Raw genomic sequence first — 19211 nt, 5'->3', positions numbered from 1 at the left:
TGTTTCTGCAAAAGCAGAACTGACATTCAGTCACAGGAATTGCCGATCCTTTCTGGAGTTGTGCCGGTCACTTCTGGTTTTGTGAGGGCCATAATCGAACTCCGTGATGGAACAGGATTAGTCTTTAAATCCATTTAAAAATAAGATAACTATGAGCAATGCATAACAAAGTTTTACATAACAGATACAGCAGAATGCTTGCCAAGGCTCGCTGTGTTGTAAATGAGGTAGTTCGGGCCCAGGTTCTACCGGAATTGTCGCTACCACAATTCAAAACACTGCCACATGAAACTGCCATGTTCCAGGGTCTGCACTGTACCTACATTTGAATTTTAACTAGCAGACAAAATCATATGTTTCTGTTCTAGAGTCCTACATTGCATTATGCACCGAGTATCTCGTACAAACCATTAAACATCCGCAACTGGCCGGGCACTAGAGCATTCGGCACACAGTATGTTGTTGCGTTTGTGCACTTTATATTTTGCAAACATATTTTTATGCACATTTTCTTTCCAAAGTGAGCATCATCACATGCTGCGCAATACCAGTAACTGAGAACTGATTACCCTCAGACTTCAAGAAGAATATAATAATTTCAATCCCAAAGAAAGCAAGTGTTGACAGATGTGAAAATTACCGAACTATCAGTTTAATAAGCCACGGCTACAAAACACTAACGCAGATTCTTTACAGACAAATGGAAAAACTGGTAGAAGCCGACCTCGGGGAAGATCGGTTTGGATTTCATAGTAATGTTGGAACATGTGAGGCAGTACTGACCCTACGACTTATCTTAGAAGAAAGATTAAGGAAAGGCAAACCTACGTTTCTAGCATTTGTAGACTTAGAGAAATCCTTTGACTGGAATACTCTCTTTCAAATTTTGAAGGTGGCAGGGGTAAAATACAGGGAATGAAAGGCTATTTACAATTTGTACAGAAACCAGATTGCAGTTACAAGAGTCATGGGACAAGAAAGGGAAGCAGTGGCTGAGAAGGGAGTGAGACAGGGTTGTAGCCTCTCCCTGATGTTATTCAATCTGTACATTGAGCAAGCAGTAAAGGAAACAAAAGAAAAATTCGGAGTAAGTATTAAGATCCATGGAGAAGAAATAAAAACTTTAAGGTTCGCCGATGACATTGTAATTCTTCCAGAGACAGCAAAGGACTTGCAAGACCAGTTGAACGCAATGGACAGTATCTTGAGAGGAGGATATAAGATGAACATCAATAAAAGCAAAACGAGGATAATGGAATGTAGTCAGATTAAGTCTGGTGATGATGAGGGAATTAGATTAGCAAATGAGAATGTTAAAGTAGTAAAGGAGTTTTGCTATTTGGAGAGCAAAACAACTAATGATGGTCAAAGTAGAGAGAATATAAAATGTAGACTGGCAATGGCTAGGAAAGTGTTTCTGAAGAAGAGAAATTTGTTAACGTCGAGTATAGATCTAAGTGTATGGAGCGTAGCCACGTATGGAAGTGAAACATGGATGATAAATAGTTTGGACAAGAAGAGAATAGAAGCTTTCGAAATGGGGTGCTACAGAAAAATGCTGAAGATTAGATGGGTAGATCACATAACTAATGAGGAGGTATTGAATAGAATTGGAGAGAAGAGAAATTTGTGGCACAACTTGACTAGGAGAAGGGATTGGTTGGTAGGGCATATTCTGAGGCTTCAACGGATCACCAATTTATTATTAGAGGGCAGCATGGAGGGTAAAAATCGTAGAAGGAGACCAAGGGATGAATACACTAAGCAGATTCAGAAGGATGTAGGCTGCAGTAGGTACTGGGATATGAAGAAGCTTGCACAGGATAGAGTAGCATGGAGAGCTGCATCAAACCAGTCTCAGGACTGAAGACCACAACAACAACAACAACAACAACAACAACATACAGAAAATGAAGCTACTTCCAATTTTCTCTGGTATAACAGTTCTTTTGAGCATTTATCAGATAATTTTGCATTTTAACATTTTGAAGTAGAATTCGCATCTACAGCAAATGCAAAATTTTCAGGTCTCTAATAATAAGTAGAACAACAACAACATACAGAAAATGAAGCTACTTCCAATTTTCTCTGGTATAACAGTTCTTTTGAGCATTTATCAGATAATTTTGCATTTTAACATTTTGAAGTAGAATTCGCATCTACAGCAAATGCAAAATTTTCAGGTCTCTAATAATAAGTACATTGCAACAAAGAACAACTAATACGTGTGAGGGTGGGGGGAAGGGGGAGATATGAAGATACCATTTCACTGTTTTTTTAGATCTGCGAGCCTGTACCTATTCCTTCATTATTGCTTCAGCTAACAGTGATAAGTTAGGTTATCATACGTTCATGAGAGCAGCAGTAATATAAAATAAACAGCAGGCTACCAGAGGAAAAAAATTTATGATCTGTGCAAAAAAATGATCCCGATTCTGAGTTAGGAGCACAATCCCACACAAAGTGGCAGTTATCTACAAGATAATTAACAATCAAATAATAAATTGGCAGGGATCTGATGCAACGGCACTGTTCAATGCTTTTGAGTAGTTCTTTACTGCGGGGTAACATCCATACGTGGCAACAGAGTGATGTAATGAAAGTTTATTTTATTATTGTTTTATTAAGCAGTGATTTGGCTCTTATAACTTAAGTTTACCTTATTGTTGTTTTATTAAACTGTGACTTTGCGTATAAAGTGCGCTGCATGCCCACCCGTGTTATGATGCACTCCCACTTGCAGACTCTGCAAGAGAGGCGCTGTGCATCGCGGTGTAGCTTGCTCGCCAGGTTTCGAGAGGGTGCGTTTCTGGATGAGGTATCGAATATATTGCTTCTCCCTACTTATACCTCTCGAGGAGATCACGAATGTAAAATTAGAGAGATTAGAGCGCGCACAGAGGCTTTCAGACAGTCGTTCTTCCCGCGAACCATACGCGACTGGAACAGGAAAGGGAAATAATGACAGTGGCACGTAAAGTGCCCTCCGCCACACATCGTTGGGTGGCTTGCGGAGTATAAATGTAGATGTAGATGTAAAGGGTTAAGATGGGCCCTTAAACGTTAAAATATGCTTGCTACAAATTGAGGAAGGAGTTTTGATTCCTCACAAAACTTTAAAATCCCTGCTGTACTAGTCCAATCATCAGTTAAAATGGGGAGTACGTCTCCCGCCAAAAACCATTTAATGCCCATTTTCAGCATTCAAGTAACATATGTTAAAATATGGCACATACTCTTGCCACAAGTGTCACATTCTAGGAGCTCTCCAAGACACTGGAGAGGATTGTAGCTGAAGTGGCAGTGCGCTATACAAAGGTTTTTAGGTATTTTCATTTTGTCTGAGTGACTGGAGAGAAGTATGCCACAGGAACACAGTTTGTTTAGCTGTCAGGAGTTTGTTCTCTCTTATTTCCAGCCACTCTACTTATCACATCCTACCGCTATCCTCCTGACCTGTGACATAAGCTGCGCACAAATGACTGGACTTTAGCAACGGGCCACGGATTTTCCTGATCAATTGCTAACACTTGCAGTCCCCACCTCTGCATTAATGGAGATACAATCTTGAAGCCTATCTCTACAGGTCTCAGAACCGGTGGTTCCTCTTCAATAGTTGTCTAAGCACATGCAGTAGTGACAAGTCACATTCAGAAAGTCTGTGAGTTTTCCTGTGGTTTTCAAGTGACAAAGTTTTAGTTGCATCCAGTATGACAAAGGAATGACCAATGCCTGAATGGAAAAAGCTTCTACAACTGTACTGTGAAGGACCTTGTTTATGGGAATTGACCCATGAACATTACATGAATCAGGATGTAAAAAGTAGGGCTTACACAGAGATTGCTGAAAATATTTGAACTGTGTAATAAAAATTAAGCTACATAATTTGTGATCAAATTTCAAAAAATACCTCAGATGTGGAAGCCTCTGAAAGAAGCAGATTAAGGAGAGGATAAATTGTATACACTGACAAAAAAGTCCACTCAATTGCTGCATCTGTTTCCTACATGACAGAGAACCCAATAGAATGACACCTCTTTGTCCTCATGAGGAGAAACTGGATGTCCTGCATGTTGCAGACACGACTGTCTGCTGGATGCACTGCAGTTATTCTGAATAGATTAACAATGTCTCTGAATGGGCTCACCTTGTACTTGTCTGCAAACAGAAGACACAAACCAAATGAACACAAAAGTATGGCAGTAAACTGGTGAATGACACTCTACCCTCCCATTAATGCAGACAATGAATGATGAAGAGAAACTGTGGGAGTAAGTATGAGCAGTCTTTCACATCCCACCGACATTGTGGTCGTTAGAGACTCAGCAGAAGTGTGGATTAAAAAGAAAACCTGCCTTACATTTCTCAGTTTATGAAAACAGAGGAACATGTAAAACTACATGGCACAGCAGCGCACTGAAGCCACAACTTTTGAATGTGATTTCAGTACCTCCACCATTACCCCACCCTGCTCAACTGCAGACAAAGGATAATGAAGATCATCTTCATTTTATTCGTAAATAGAAATATTCTTCATTTCAAAACAGTCACTCACTCTAGAGGCTTTAGAAGTTCAGACTAACCAATATTAAACATACAAAAATACTCACTGCTGTGAAAATATATTTCGAATGTTTCAGCAATGGTTAAATCTCAAACAAACATTAAACCACGCAATACCAATGGGGGGGGGGGGGGGGCTGGGTGGCAAGAGGAGTGTTAATTTATGGCCACCTTTTGGAAAATAACGTGATCTAGTCATTTATTTTATACTTCAAACTTTTAAGAAAATATTTATTGTTTTTAATGAAGGCCTTTAGCAGATTACATAAATGTTTTAAATTTTTCAGTTAAACTTAACCTGAAAATTTACGTCTTAGTAGTATAAGTCCTTTTTGCCTTGAATGTCAACTATATTATAACATTAACAACTTCAACTTTTGTAGTCCCATCTTCCTCAGCTGTGTGTAATATTACGGTAGATTGATTATGCATCAAAACAAGAGTTCAGTCCCTAGTGCTGCGACGTGGGGAAAAAACCTCAAGTGGCATTTATAAGAAGAGGTTACGGCACCAAAAATGGAACACATGTGTAATATGAACAAAATCGTCCACACAACCTGCCACTGAAGATGCCTTGCAGACAAAAGCGAAATGTGTATGGCACGAAAATTGTGTTTCATTCAGTAGTAGTCGGAGGGTCCAAAAAGTAAAAATTAATCTACCATAATACGAGGGTGAGTCAAATGAAAACCTTAAATTTGTAATAACAAATCGAAATTTCATGCTGTTATCCTGTAAGTTGGTAAGTGTGCTACAAACAGTGTGTAGAATGGCCTGTAGGTGGCAACATAGTGCAGATACACACATACCGTTGCAGTATCACTATAAAGATGGCCACCCCACTTGAGACTCGCACCAAGGAAGAACAGTGTTCAGTTTTTGCATAGTGAAAGTGTGAAACCTATTGAAATTCATCCATGAATGAAGGTTCAGCACAGTGATGCATGTTTGTCACAGCAGCAAGTGTACGAATGGAGTAGGAAGTTTGAAAATGGAGTGACTTCAGTGGAAGATGCTCCTCGTCCAGGTCAGGCACAACGACTTGTGACTCCACAGAACATTGCAGCAGTTGAAGCCATAGTGAAGGAAAACTGCCGAGTGACAATGAATGACACTGCACCATGTGTACAGATAAGTCATGGGTCAGCACACCACATTGTGCACGATGTGCTCCAGTTTCACAAAGTGTCTGCAAGATGGGTGCCACGGCAGCTGACTCCTGAAATGAGGGAACGACGTGTCAATGCTTGTGAAGAACTACTTCGGCACTTTGAAAGAGAAGGTGATGGCTTCCTTGCAAGAATCGTTACTGGGGACGAAACCTGGGTTCACTTCCACCAGCCGGAAACGAAGGGAGCGAGCAAGGAATGGCGCCATTCCTCATCACCAAATCCAAAAAAGTTTTGAACAGAACCATCAGCAGGGAAGGTTATGCTGACACTCTTTTGGGATGAAAAAGGCGTCATTTTGGAGCATTACGTGCCTAGAGGGACCACTGTCACCAGTGCATCATACACAGACCTCCTAAAAAATCATCTTCAGCCTGCAATCAAATCAAAGCGACATGGATTGCTGTCAGCAGGTGTCCTTTGGTAACATGACAATGCGAGGCCCCACACTGCCCGTACAACAGTTGCAACAATCACAGACCTGCATTTTGAGTGTCTTCCTCTTCCACCATACTCACCAGACCTTGCCCCCAAGTGATTTCCATATGTTTGGACCACTCAAAGATGCAATGGGGGGAAAGAAGTTCCGTTCTGATGAAGAGGTACACCATGCGGTGCATGAGTGGTTGCACAAACTGCCGAAAGAATTGTTTTCCAAAGGAATTTATACACTTTGTAAGCACTGGATGACTTGCATTGAGCGTGGGGGAGATTGTGTTGAAAAGTGATACAGCTTTGTACCACTTCTGCACAATAAACAATATTTAAAAAAATATTTAAGCTTCTCATTTAACTCGCTCTCATACTACCACATTGGTCAGTGTCACATTAATGTGACCACCCGTCAAAAGCCTGAATAACCATTTTTGCAGAGCAGATCACTGCAAGACATGCTGGAAGAAAGACAATGAGGATCTGGAAGGTACTGACAGGGAAGTGGAGCCAAACTGACTCTTGCACCGTGGGCACCTGTGCTATGTTTCTCAGCTGAGGATCCACGACAGAGAGATTTTCAATTAGGTTTCAATCCGGGAGTTTTTTGGGCAGGGAAGCATGGTAAACTCATCTTGTTGCTCTTCAAACCACATACATACACTGTGATCTGTGTAACACATCGCACTGTCCTGCTGATAGATGCCACTGTTCCGAGGAAAAACATACTGCATCTAGGGACGAATATGGTCCCCAAGGATGGAGGCATACTTGTGTTGATCCATTGTGGCTCCCAGACAGAGAATGACGATACCATCCAGGGAGTGCCACAAAAACATTCTCCAGACTGTAATGCTTCTCCCTCTAGCCTGGACCTCACCATTGATTTTTGCAGGGTGTTTCCTTTAAGATGTTTCACACCGTATGCACAAACTGCCATCTGTCCAATGGAGTATAAAATGCTATTCATCTGTAAAGACCACCTGCCATCACTAATGGATATCTAGTTGTTGTACTGACATGGAAATTCAGCCTTCAATGTCACTGAACAGCAGTCAGCAGGGGTGCAGGAACGAGGTACCTGCTGGAGGAGGCCATGTTTGATGAACATTGAGAAGACACTGTTGGTGGCACCTCAGTTCACCTGAGTTGTCAGTTCCCTAACAACTGCACAATTCCGGAATGAAATTTTCACTCTGCAGTGGAGTGTGCGCTGATATGAAACTTCCTGGCAGATTAAAACTGTGTGCCAGACCGAGACTCGAACTCTGGACCTTTGCCTTTTGCGGGCAAGTGCTCTACCGACTGAGCTACCCAAGCACGACTCACGCCCCGTCCTCACAGCTTTAGGAGGAGACGAGGCACCGGCGGAAGTAAAGCTGCGAGGACGGGGCGCGAGTCATGCTTAGGTAGCTCAGTCGGTAGAGCACTTGCGCCCGCGAAAGGCAAAGGTCCCGAGTTCGAGTCTCGATCTAGCACACAGTTTTAGTCTGCCAGGAAGTTTCAATTGCATATTTATTCGCCCACACACATCTCCGTGGCTGTCTTCACCCCTCATCTATGGCTTAAGGTATAACACAGTTTACTCGGTGCCAGTTTTCAGTAGCACCATTTTGCCATGCACAGAGTACTTTCACCATGGCAGGATGCAAACAAGTTACAGATTTAGCTGTTCTGGAAATGCTTGCACCCTTGGCCTGAAATCCAATCAGCACCCCTTTTCGATATCAGATAAATCGCTGTTTCCACATTACAACAATGACTACACTGTTTACTGCATCCCCGACATGCTTTACAAGCCCTCCACTGCTAGTGCTGCCACCTGCTGCCTGCGAGTGGCTATTGCACACTGAAGCTGACCATAGGTGGTGGCCACAGCCATGTGACTGGACTGTTTATATAAAAACATGGTGTCTAACATTGCGACCGAAGTACTCTAAAATTACATAGCGCTACATTTGAATTTTTTACACAATATTCTAATGAACATTCAGACGGACACAGACCAAATATCATTGTAATATATACGTAACGAATAGAGAAGAAATGATGTTACCAAAGCTCTCAAAAAGTTCTTGACCGGTTTATTTCAAATTTTTTACTCCGTATACTAATGAACATTTGGCCAGACACGTGCCATTATGTTTTTTAACGTACAGGGTGAGTCACTAACTATTGCCACCTAGAATAACTCCAAAAGTATGATAGTAGCTGAAAAGTTTGAGGGACAAATGCATGCGAAAATGGGGGCCAGAATATGACATTGATTTTTTGTTGCAAGGTGGGGTCGCTTCAGAGATATGAAAACCAACTCTGTTTTTTTTAAATGGGATGCTATAGTTTGGAACTTATATTCTGATAGTGGCTATTGAGACACATCCAATTATGTGTAACAGTAAGGTCTTTGAAGGTCAACGAAAGTCAAAAATGTGGCATGAATGCCCATTTACAGAAGGTGTTCGAAGTGATGACCATTGGATTGGTATTAATGCAGTGCTGCAATATTCTTTCATGGATTGAGTGGTATTCCTTATCACTTCGGCACTTATCGAAGCACATGTTATGACAATTCACACGCGTATATCGTGCAAATAGTAAATATTCGCCAACTTTGGTGTAGCCGTCTAACGCGCCATTGACATGTAAACACCATTCAATGGTTTCGCAATACAAAAACACCATTCGATGCTTTAGCAATACAACAGTAATAAGAATGGTAAGAATAGTATCGTAGAATCAAACAAATGTGAATGATGTATTCCTTCGAAGAACAAGTCGATATGCTTCTCATTTACAGAGATGCCAACTAAATTCAGTGAGAGATAGACTTATACAATGAAAGATATCCTCAATGCAACCATCCTACACATCATAGGGCCATATATGCATAGGATAAATTGAGAAAACTGGATCTTTAACACATTGGAAACATATCCGCCAAGGAAAGTTACTAATGAGGAAACTGAAATTGGTACTCTTGTCACTGTGGTTCGAGATCCTTGTGTTAGTTTGTGTCAAATCGCAAGGGAATCTGGCATGAACCACAGTAGTGTTGTTCATGTTCTGCATCGCCATAAATATCATCCTTACCATATCAGTGTCCACCAAGAATTAACTGGCACAGATTGTATGCGTCACATTGAATTCTGCCAATGGGCTCAACTTCAGATTCAGAGGGATGCACATCTATTAATTTGATTTTATTTACTGACGAGGCTACATTCACGGACTATGGAAATGTTAATTTGCATAACGTGCATTATTGGGCAACTGAAAATCCATGTTGGCTGAGGTAAGCTGCACACCAAAAACCATGGTCGGTGCATGTACGGTGTGCGACTCTGGAGGACAGAATTATAGGCCCCTACTTCATTGAAGGAAATCTTAATGGTAGGAAGTACACCACATTCCTGCAAGAAACATTAGGTCTGTTATTTGAAGAAATACCTTTACGAACAAGGAGCAGAACGTGTTGTCAACACAATGGGTATCCGGCACATTTTTCGCTGATGGCTAGAAATGAGTTGCAGAGACAACTTCCAAATCATTGGACTGGATGCGGAAGAAATGTGTCGTGGCCATCTCTTTCACCAGATTTGACGCCTCTGGAATTTTTCTTGTGGGGATTTGTAAAAGACATTTTTTATAAAGACGCTCCAACTACATCTGAAGGTAAGCGCGAGAGAATTTCAGAGCATGTGCTTCGATAAGTGCCAATGTGATAAGGAATACCACTGAATCCATGATAAGAAGATTGCAGCACTGCATTCATACCAATGGTCATCACTTCGGACACCTTCTGTAAATGGACGTTCATGCCTCCTCTGTGACTTTCGTTGACCTCCAAAGACCTTACTGTTACACATCACTGGATTCGTCTCGATAGCCGCTGTCAGAAAATAAGTACCAAACTATAGCATCCCATTTAAAAAAATAAAGCTGACCTTCATATCTCTGAAGCAATCCCACCAAGCAACAAAAAACCAATGTCATATTATGGCCCCTGTGTCCCATGCAACTTTTGTCCCATAAATTTTTCAGCTCCTATCATACTTCTGGAGTTATTCTTGGTGGCAATAGTTAATAACTCACCCTGTATATAATATATGAATGCATATGTAATAAATAAAGGACAAATATTGCTGCCAAAAATTTCAAAAGTACTTCAATTGAAAGTTATTTCAGTAAAAGCAGTTTTGATCTCACACAAATTATTTGCTTCATTCAGTGCCCAATCTTAGTGGATCACTTCACTTCTTGGTGACAGCAGGAGATAGTGGCCTGAAGTAATGTTCTTCATGCCTCTCGAGAGCAGCCCGCCCCATGCCAGTATCTCCTGCGGTCACCAAGGACTGAAGTCATCTGATGATGATTTTGTAAAGAGATCGAAACCAGTCACTGAATGAAATAAATAAGTTGTATGTAATCAAGACAGCTTTTATTAAAATAATTTTATTATAGTTTTATAGCGTATCGCTTTTTCCATGGACAATGCTCCAAAAAATTCTGTCTTCAATTTAATTCAGATTTTGACACGATACTCTAATGAAGATTTGGGCAGACACAGGCTATATATTTTTAATGTTTATAATCTACAAATATATATATGTAATACACAGAGAAGAAACACTGTTACCAAATGTTTCAAAGAGTACTTAACCAATTTACTTCAAAATTTTTACATGATACACTAACAAACATTGACACTGACATATACTGAATACATCTTTTTAAACAATAATGTACAGCTTTTCATTTAAAGTCCACTGTGGGAAAGACAATACTGTGCTGTGAAAATTTGCAGTTTCGTTTTCTTTCTTGCAGTCAGTTTCAACTATGATTGAAAGTCATGTAAACCATGAGATCTGTTTCTCTCATGTACATTCTTTCTCCTTAAATAAATTTCAAACAACAATTGTACACACAACAACTGTTCCCTCCTTTGCCATCAGTTTTACAGAAAACAGGAAAGGTGTATTTTGGCTTATCGGCCTATGCTTAAAATACTACTACGGAATCCGAATCGTCTGAAGCCTTGTAATCATACCCATTTCCAGATTAGAACTATGTGAAATACTGTCATTGACGCTATTAGCTTCATAGGTCTAGTAGCTGAAGAGGTTTCTCATGCCACTTATACGTACACTATGTGATCAGAAGTATCCGGACACACCCAAAACATACTTTTTCATATAAGGTGCATTGTGCTGCCACCTACTGCCAGGTACTCCATATCAGCGACATCAGTAGTCATTAGACATCGTGAGAGAGAGAAGGGGGCACTCTGCAAAACTCACAGACTTCGAATGTGGCCAGGTGATTGGGTGTCACTTGTATCATATGTCTGTATGCGAGATTTCCACACTCCTAAACATCCCTTGGTCCACTGTTTCTGATTTGATAGTGAAGTGGAAATGTGAAGGAACACGTACAGCACAAAAGTGTACAGGCCGACCTCATCTGTTGACTGACAGAGACTGCCGACAGTTGAAGAGGGTCACGATGTGTAATAGGCAGACATCTATCCAGACCATCACACAGTAATTCCAAACTGCATCCAGATCAACTGCAAGTACTATGACAGTTAGGCAGGAGGTGAGAAAACTTGGATTTCATGGTCGAGCAGCTGCTCATAAACCATACATCATGGAGGTAAATGCCAAGGGCCACTTTGTGTAAGGAGTGTAAACATTGGATGATTGAACAGTGGAAAAATGTTGTGTGGAGTGACAAATATAATGGCAGGGTGTGTGTATGGCGAATGCTTGGTGAACATCATCTGCCAGCGTGTGTAGTGCCAACAGTAAAATTGAGAGGGGCCGGGTTATGGTGTGGTTGCATTTTACATGGATGGGGCTTGCACCCCTTGTTGTTTTGCGTTGCGCTATCACAGCACAGGCCTACATTGATGTTTTCAGCACCTTCTAGCTTCCCACTCCTGGAGAGTAATTCGGAGATGGTGATTGCATCTTTGAACATGATCAAGCACCTGTTCATAATACACAGCCTGTGATGGAGTGGTTACACGACAATAACATCCCTGTAATGGACTGGCCTCCACAGAGTCCTGACCTGAACCCTATAGAACACCTTTGGAATGCTGACTTCCTGCGAGACCTCACCAACCAACATCGATACCTCTCCTCAGTGCAGCACCCCGTGAAGAATGGGCTGTCATTCCCCAAAAAACCTTCAGCAGCTGATTGAACATATGCCTGCAAGAGCGGAAGTTGTCATCCAGGCTAAGGGAGTGCCAACACCATATTGAATTTCAGCATTGCCGATGGAGGGCGCCATGAACTTTTACGTCATTTTCAGCCAGGTGTCTGGATGCTTTTGATCACATAGTGTATAATCACAACTGATTTACCATTCATTTTAAGGGACGTCAATTTCGAATTACAGTTTCATTTGTAATAACAATAAATGATGCTCAAGATGAAAGGGGGGGGGGGGAGGAAATGTATATGAAGGTGGGAGGAGGAGATGGACAGAGAGGGAGGGGAGGCAGAGATGTGCAGAGAGAGTGGGGGAAACAGCTTAGGACGTATATCCATTTCACATACATATTTAGCAATTGCGAAGCATTGCTGGGTTCGATAGTATTCCATATTTTCAGGTTCAGGACTACTTACACATCAACATCAGTTTAGAAAGTATGTTGTAACAGTCAACAAAATTCAATCATTTTTATATTTTTTAAACATTTTTTGTAGTGTTCATAAAGTAACCCCCACCTCTCTTGGTAGTACATATTACTGAAAGTGCAGTGGCAAGCACTGCTATTAGAGTAATAAAAGAAATTTTCGGGTTCTGGATCCTACTAACACGAGCACCTTTTCAGAAAATGTTGTTAACGTTAAATCAATAACAATTAATGAATTTTGTTTTTTTAATTTTTTTTAAGGGGGGCATAAAGTACCCTTCTTCCCTCCACCACTGATAATGCTGTTATTGTCACTCGTGAAAATACATAATCAGTTGGATGTATTCATCAGTTTTTCAGGTTTGAAACAGCTCGTATTACCTGTTAATTTGTAATAAAGTTAGTGTTTGAGACTTTTTGCTGATTCCGCTTTCCTACTGGCTCAGTTTTGCGCTTTCGTTTCTAAGGAGAGGTAACTACTTGCTCCAAGTCAGCACTCATAATACCTGACCTATTATAAATTAGTGAAAATTTTCAGTCATACATCTAATGACTACGTAAATTCAACTTAACACCGAGTACAAGAGAGACCAATTAGTTAAAAAATGTATGTTTAGTGCTTCAGTTATTTGCTTCACAAATAAAGTACTTAAATACAACCATCCAATTTGTGCAGTCCTGTTCCCCAGACCTTGACTCTCCACCAGATACACAAAATGAAAAATTCCACGACAGGTGAGAAAATTACTAATAAAATCTAATAATCTGTGGCTCTCAACATGACACACACATACCTCCTCTTTCTTAATGTTGAGAGTATCCTGCTCAAGAACAAAATCCTCAGCAAATGGAGCAACCTAGAACAAATAACACAAATCATCAGATCGTACTGGAAGAAAGAAGTTTTATCACATTTATACATATCACAATAAATCCACTCAACAATGACAAAAAATGAATTTAACACTCACAAGAGAGCTACATTTGAGGAACTGTGTATGTTCAATGAATGCAGCAACATTTGTAATAGCAACACCAGCCTATTAAATTTGAGGTCTCTGAAAATATGATTTCAATGCTAAATACCATGAATGTCAACAGAAATACTCCTTGAAATACGTTAATGAAAGTATTTCTTGATTCATGTCCACTAACAAAGCACACTTTAGTGTTGTAGTCCACCACTACATCATTATACAGAGTTATCAGGTTTGAAAAGCTTGTAAGAGTGCTGCAGGGTACAATGTACTGAGAACTAAATCCCAAGAAAGACACTTTATATATTCCGTCACTTCCAAGTTAATTAACAAGGAAGTGAGTCAATCAGGCAATTGTGCACACAAATTCAAGCAGCAGCACACCAGAGACAAAGTTGCCAAATGAGTAGTTAGTTTGGTTTCCTACAACCAAACAAGAGAGCAATACAGAAACTGAACATAGGACAGTAGCAAGAATTTAACCTGAGCCAAAGTCTGAGCAGGCTCATACACTATCATCTAAGCTATGGGAACAACTCACACTGAATGTATCTGGTGGGCCACTTGAGTTTGTGCACATAGTGACCTCATTGGCTAACTTCAACGCTAAATAATTCGGAACTGGTGCAACATATCAAATTTCCTTCTTAGCAATTACTTCTCAGCAGCACAGCCTCTCCTGGAACATCTTTACATGCTTTTTAGACTATTTCCGACCTCCTTGTAGATATGAATAAAGGGACCATGTGCAAAAACAATACATACTCGCAGAAATTGATCCACGTTTTGATGTTGCAATACCTTCACATAACAAACGGAGGGTCACAACTCTCGTTCATACACATGAAATTCATACTCATCCTTAGGCCCTCCGCAAACAAACCAATTGAAATGAAACCTATTGACAATGTGAATTGGTAACTGGTCACTTTTGAATCACGTCCTGTTTAGTTAAATTGGGCTCTACAGATGGTGTGAATGCTGAGTGACTAGCCAGTAAATTATTTGACATGTGCTACCAGTGAATTGCCAAAGACTCGTGTATATATGGCCGAGTACTTTGAGTTGCATTGTGGTGTCAAATACAGTTCAGTACTGATTTAATCTGAAGATGAACGAACAGGTTGTGGACCTTAGCTTTGTATGGGAAGTTGAAAAACATCCAATTTTATTCAACTATAAGCTCCCAGGATACTGCAACAATGATTTGACAGAGAAAAAGTAGTATGAAGTGGGAAAAATAGTTTGTATGAAAAATATGTAGTGTAAATATATAAAAATAAATTTATCAGTATGTCAATGGGAGAAAATTTACAAAACAATGTAAATCATACTGGGAGTATTCTTTTGTGAGATGCTGAGGGAATTAGATTAGGAAACGAGACATTTAAAGTAGTAAAGGAGTTTTGCTATTTGGGGAGCAAAATAATTGATGATGGTCGAAGTAGAGAGGATATAAAATGTAGACTGGCAATGGCAAGGAAAGAGTTTCTGGAGAAGAGAAATTTGTTAACACCGAGTATAGATTTAAGTGTCAGGAAGTCCTTCCTGAAAGTATTTGTGTGGAGTGTAGTCCTGTATGGAAGTGAAACATGGACGATAACTAGTTTGGACAAGAAGAGAATAGAAGCTTTCGAAATGTTGTGCTACAGAAGAATGCTGAAGATTAGATGGGTAGATCACATAACTAAAGAGGAGGTATTGAATAGACTTGGGGAGAAGAGGAGTTTGTGGCACAACTTGACTAGAACAAGGGATCGGTTGGTAGGACATGTTCTGAGGCATCAAGGAATCACCAATTTAGTATTGGAGGGCAGCATGGAGGGTAAAAATTGTAGAGGGAGACCAAGAGAGGAATACACTAAGCAGATTCAGAAGGATGTAGGCTGCAGTAGGTACTGGGAGATGAAGAAGCCTGTGCAGGATAGAGTAGCATGGAGAGCTGCATCAAACCAGTCTCAGGACTGAAGACAACAACAACAACAACAACAACAACAACAACAACAGCAACAACTGTGTCGTTCCATAAAATTACATTGTAGTGTGCAAATAAACAGTGAAAATTGTGAGAAAATGACACAAAAACAACAAATCTCTAATATGAGCACATACAATGGTGTTCACATAGGAATGATTTAAGCACCACAAACCACCACATCATATTTCTTTATACAGGGTGATTCAAAAAGAATACCACAACTTTAGGAATTTAAAACTCTGCAACGACAAAAGGCAGAGCTAAGCACTATCTGTCGGCGAATTAAGGGAGCTATAAAGTTTCATTTAGTTGTACATTTGTTCGCTTGAGGCGCTGTTGACTAGGCGTCAGCGTCAGTTGATGCTAAGATGGCGACCGCTCAACAGAAAGCTTTTTGTGTTATTGAGTACGGCAGAAGTGAATCGACGACAGTTGTTCAGCGTGCATTTCAAATGAAGTATGGTGTTAAACCTCTTGATAGGTGGTGTATTAAACGTTGGTATAAACAGTTTACAGAGAATGGGTGTTTGTGCAAAGGTAAAAGTTCTGGACGGCCGAGAACGAGTGATGAAAATGTAGCACGCATCCAGCAAGCATTTGTTCGCAGCCCAGGAAAATCGACTCGCAGAGCTAGCAGAGAGCTGCAAATTCCACAATCAACTGTATGGAGAGTCCTACGAAAAAGGTTAGTTATGAAACCGTAACTACCTGAACGTCAACTATCCGAGGCGATGGATCGGCCGCCAGGCAGCCCGTGACAGAGCACTTCATCACTGGCCTCCAAGAAGCCCTGATCTTACCCACTGCGATTTTTTCTTATGGGGGTATGTTAAGGATATGGTGTTTCGGCCACCTCTCCCAGCCACCATTGATGATTTGAAACGAGAAATAACAGCAGCTATCCAAACTGTTACGCCTGATATGCTACAGAGAGTGTGGAACGAGTTGGAGTATCGGGTTGATATTGCTCGAGTGTCTGGAGGGGGCCATATTGAACATCTCTGGTGAAAAACCTTTTTAAATACTCTTTGTAATGATGTATAACAGAAGGTTATATTATGTTTCTTTCATTAAACACACATTTTTAAAGTTGTGGTATTCTTTTTGAATACAAATCTCAAGACATCCAGCTTTTGAAAATGAAAGTAATGCCTGGAGCAATCAATTCACAGAATCACTGTAGTGTTGCCTAGCCAATCTATGTCATGTGACAATCACACGGCATTGATGGCCGAGAGTCCCACCTAGGGAAGTTTGGCCGGTGAGCTGGAATTCTTTTCAGCTGACACCACATTGGGCAACTTGCATGCCAGTGATAAGGACAACAGAACATACACTCCCTGTGGGGAGAAAACTCTCTGAATCAGCCAGGAAGTGAACCCGGGCCTGTTGCACAATAGACGTGCTTGAGCATTCATCTAAGGGAGTGGGCAACTATTCTATAAAAGCTGTAAATTTTGAATCTGTCTGCTGCAGTTCCTTGGCTGTTAGCAACAGCCTGTAGTTTATGTTTCTCTGGAAGTACAGAGTTTTGTTTGTTGTTTTTGCAGCTTCTCACTTCAGAGTTGAGCAGTGTGTGAACTGTATTAGCAGGCAGTCAACAATCAGTTGCCAATCTATATCACCTGCCCGTTCCGTTCCTTTTCAGTTGCTCTGCGTACAGATGGACTTAGAGAAACATCTTCATCCCCCTTGGCTAAAAAATGTGACGAGAACTCGTTCTGCATACAAATATGTGCAAATTATATTCCATTGGGACCAGACACTAAAGAAGACAATGTAAATTAGAAGGAAAATGTTTACTAAAAATGTTCAATAACACTAAATTATGTTACTGTGAAGTATTACTGCATGCTATGATGTAAATCTAAGTTATTGTGACATAGAAGGCTTCATAAACACTAACAATTTCATGCAATGTGTCAAATTTTTATTCTTCCTGCAGAATATTTTGTTGTAGCACACTAATAAATTTTTTATTCCCTGTTTTGAATGCGAAAAAGAGCATTTTGTTTGAATACACTTTTTCTAAAATTTTCAACTTTTTCTATTGAACTGAGGCTGTCTGTCAAGTTTGGAGCAGTCAATTGATCATCTGGTGAACTGGGCCTGAAGAATCAGGTTGTTCAATGTTCAACTCTTGCTCATGCATTTCTATAAGCTCATCAACTGTCAGCTCCCAATTGTGTGAATCAAACAATTCTTGAACATCATAACCCATCCACATCTAAATGTAATCGGCCAGTAAAATTTACTTCAATCACATTATCAATCTGATCAGGACCTGGTGCTGATTACCCCTGCATTTAAGAAGTGAAAATAAACAGACACAGTTTTTCTAGATGCCATTTAAAGCTTTTTGTGAAACTTCACTCTGAAATTGTTCAATAATTCTCACAGCAACTAAAACATTGATTTGTTTCCAAAAGTCTCTAATAGAGAGCTTGTTTTGTCCCATAGCTTCGCGCAGATGCACAAATGATCATCTCGTGTAATAAGCTTTAATGTTTTAATAGCTCCTTGGTCCACCTGTTGAAGCAAACTGGCTCTATTCAGTGGCAAAAATACTACTTTGACATATCGATGAAAATTAATCATAGAAACATGAAAAGGACCTGGTAGGCTGTCGATTAACAGAATCACTTTAAATAGGATTTGCTGTAATTGGCAATAATATCTGTCTTGAGGTATGAAGTAATGACCAAATGAGTCCTTTAAAAAGAGGGAAGCTGCCCCCAAGCTCCAGCATTTACCTTCCAAATCACAGGCAACACAGCTTTAGACATACTTGTTTAAAGTTCTTTGATTTCCTGAGCAATGAACTGAGAGGGGTTTTAATTTACAATCATCAGCTACATTCAAACCAACCATCATTGTCAATTTACCTTTGGCAGCTTTACAACCAGGAAGGATTCTCACTTCATGCCCAATAAAGCTCTTTTAGGCACCTTCTTCCAGCAGAGACCAGTTTCATCTGTATTTACTATTAGAGATGGGCAAACTCGTTCATCCTTGGGAACTATTTCACTGGTGATCACTCTTATTTGGGAACCATTCATCATTACTTGTTCATCATTCATTTGTGCTTGGTATATGGTTCCTATGGAAAATGGAAAATTAGTAGCATAGGGACTGAAGATGGGAGGTGCCAAGAGGGGCACTTTCCTCTCCCCTGGAGTACAGAGTTTTTATTCATAACAAAATTCTCACACACTTGTAATTTTCGTGATTCTGCAAAACGTCTCATTTAGCCAACTGTAGTATTATGTGGCTGATCGCTACGAAATAATATAAGGTGGCACACAAAAACCGGCCCCGAGTACAGATTGCTCACCAATTACGCACGATTTGTTGACCGCTATGTGCAGAATAGATAAACATGTAATAATTAGGCAGTGAAGAAATGACAAATAAGCTAATGCAAACAACAACTTTGAAACAATAGA

General features: G+C 40.3%; 1 protein-coding gene across 1 annotated transcript in view; it reads right to left on the bottom strand.

Moving 5' to 3' along the window:
- LOC126108554 (zinc finger protein 493-like) overlaps positions 1-19211 on the bottom strand; it is a 127827-nt gene that overhangs the window by 84251 nt on the left and 24365 nt on the right. The window contains exon 4 of the mRNA XM_049913840.1: positions 13605-13667. Coding sequence (XP_049769797.1) covers positions 13605-13667 — 63 coding nt within the window. The remainder of the gene's footprint in view (positions 1-13604; positions 13668-19211) is intronic.

The sequence above is a fragment of the Schistocerca cancellata genome, chromosome 11, assembly GCF_023864275.1.
Source record: "Schistocerca cancellata isolate TAMUIC-IGC-003103 chromosome 11, iqSchCanc2.1, whole genome shotgun sequence".
NCBI lineage: Eukaryota > Metazoa > Arthropoda > Insecta > Orthoptera > Acrididae > Schistocerca > Schistocerca cancellata.
The sequence above is the reverse complement of the archived record's forward strand: the minus strand, read 5'-3'. Positions and strand labels throughout refer to the sequence as shown.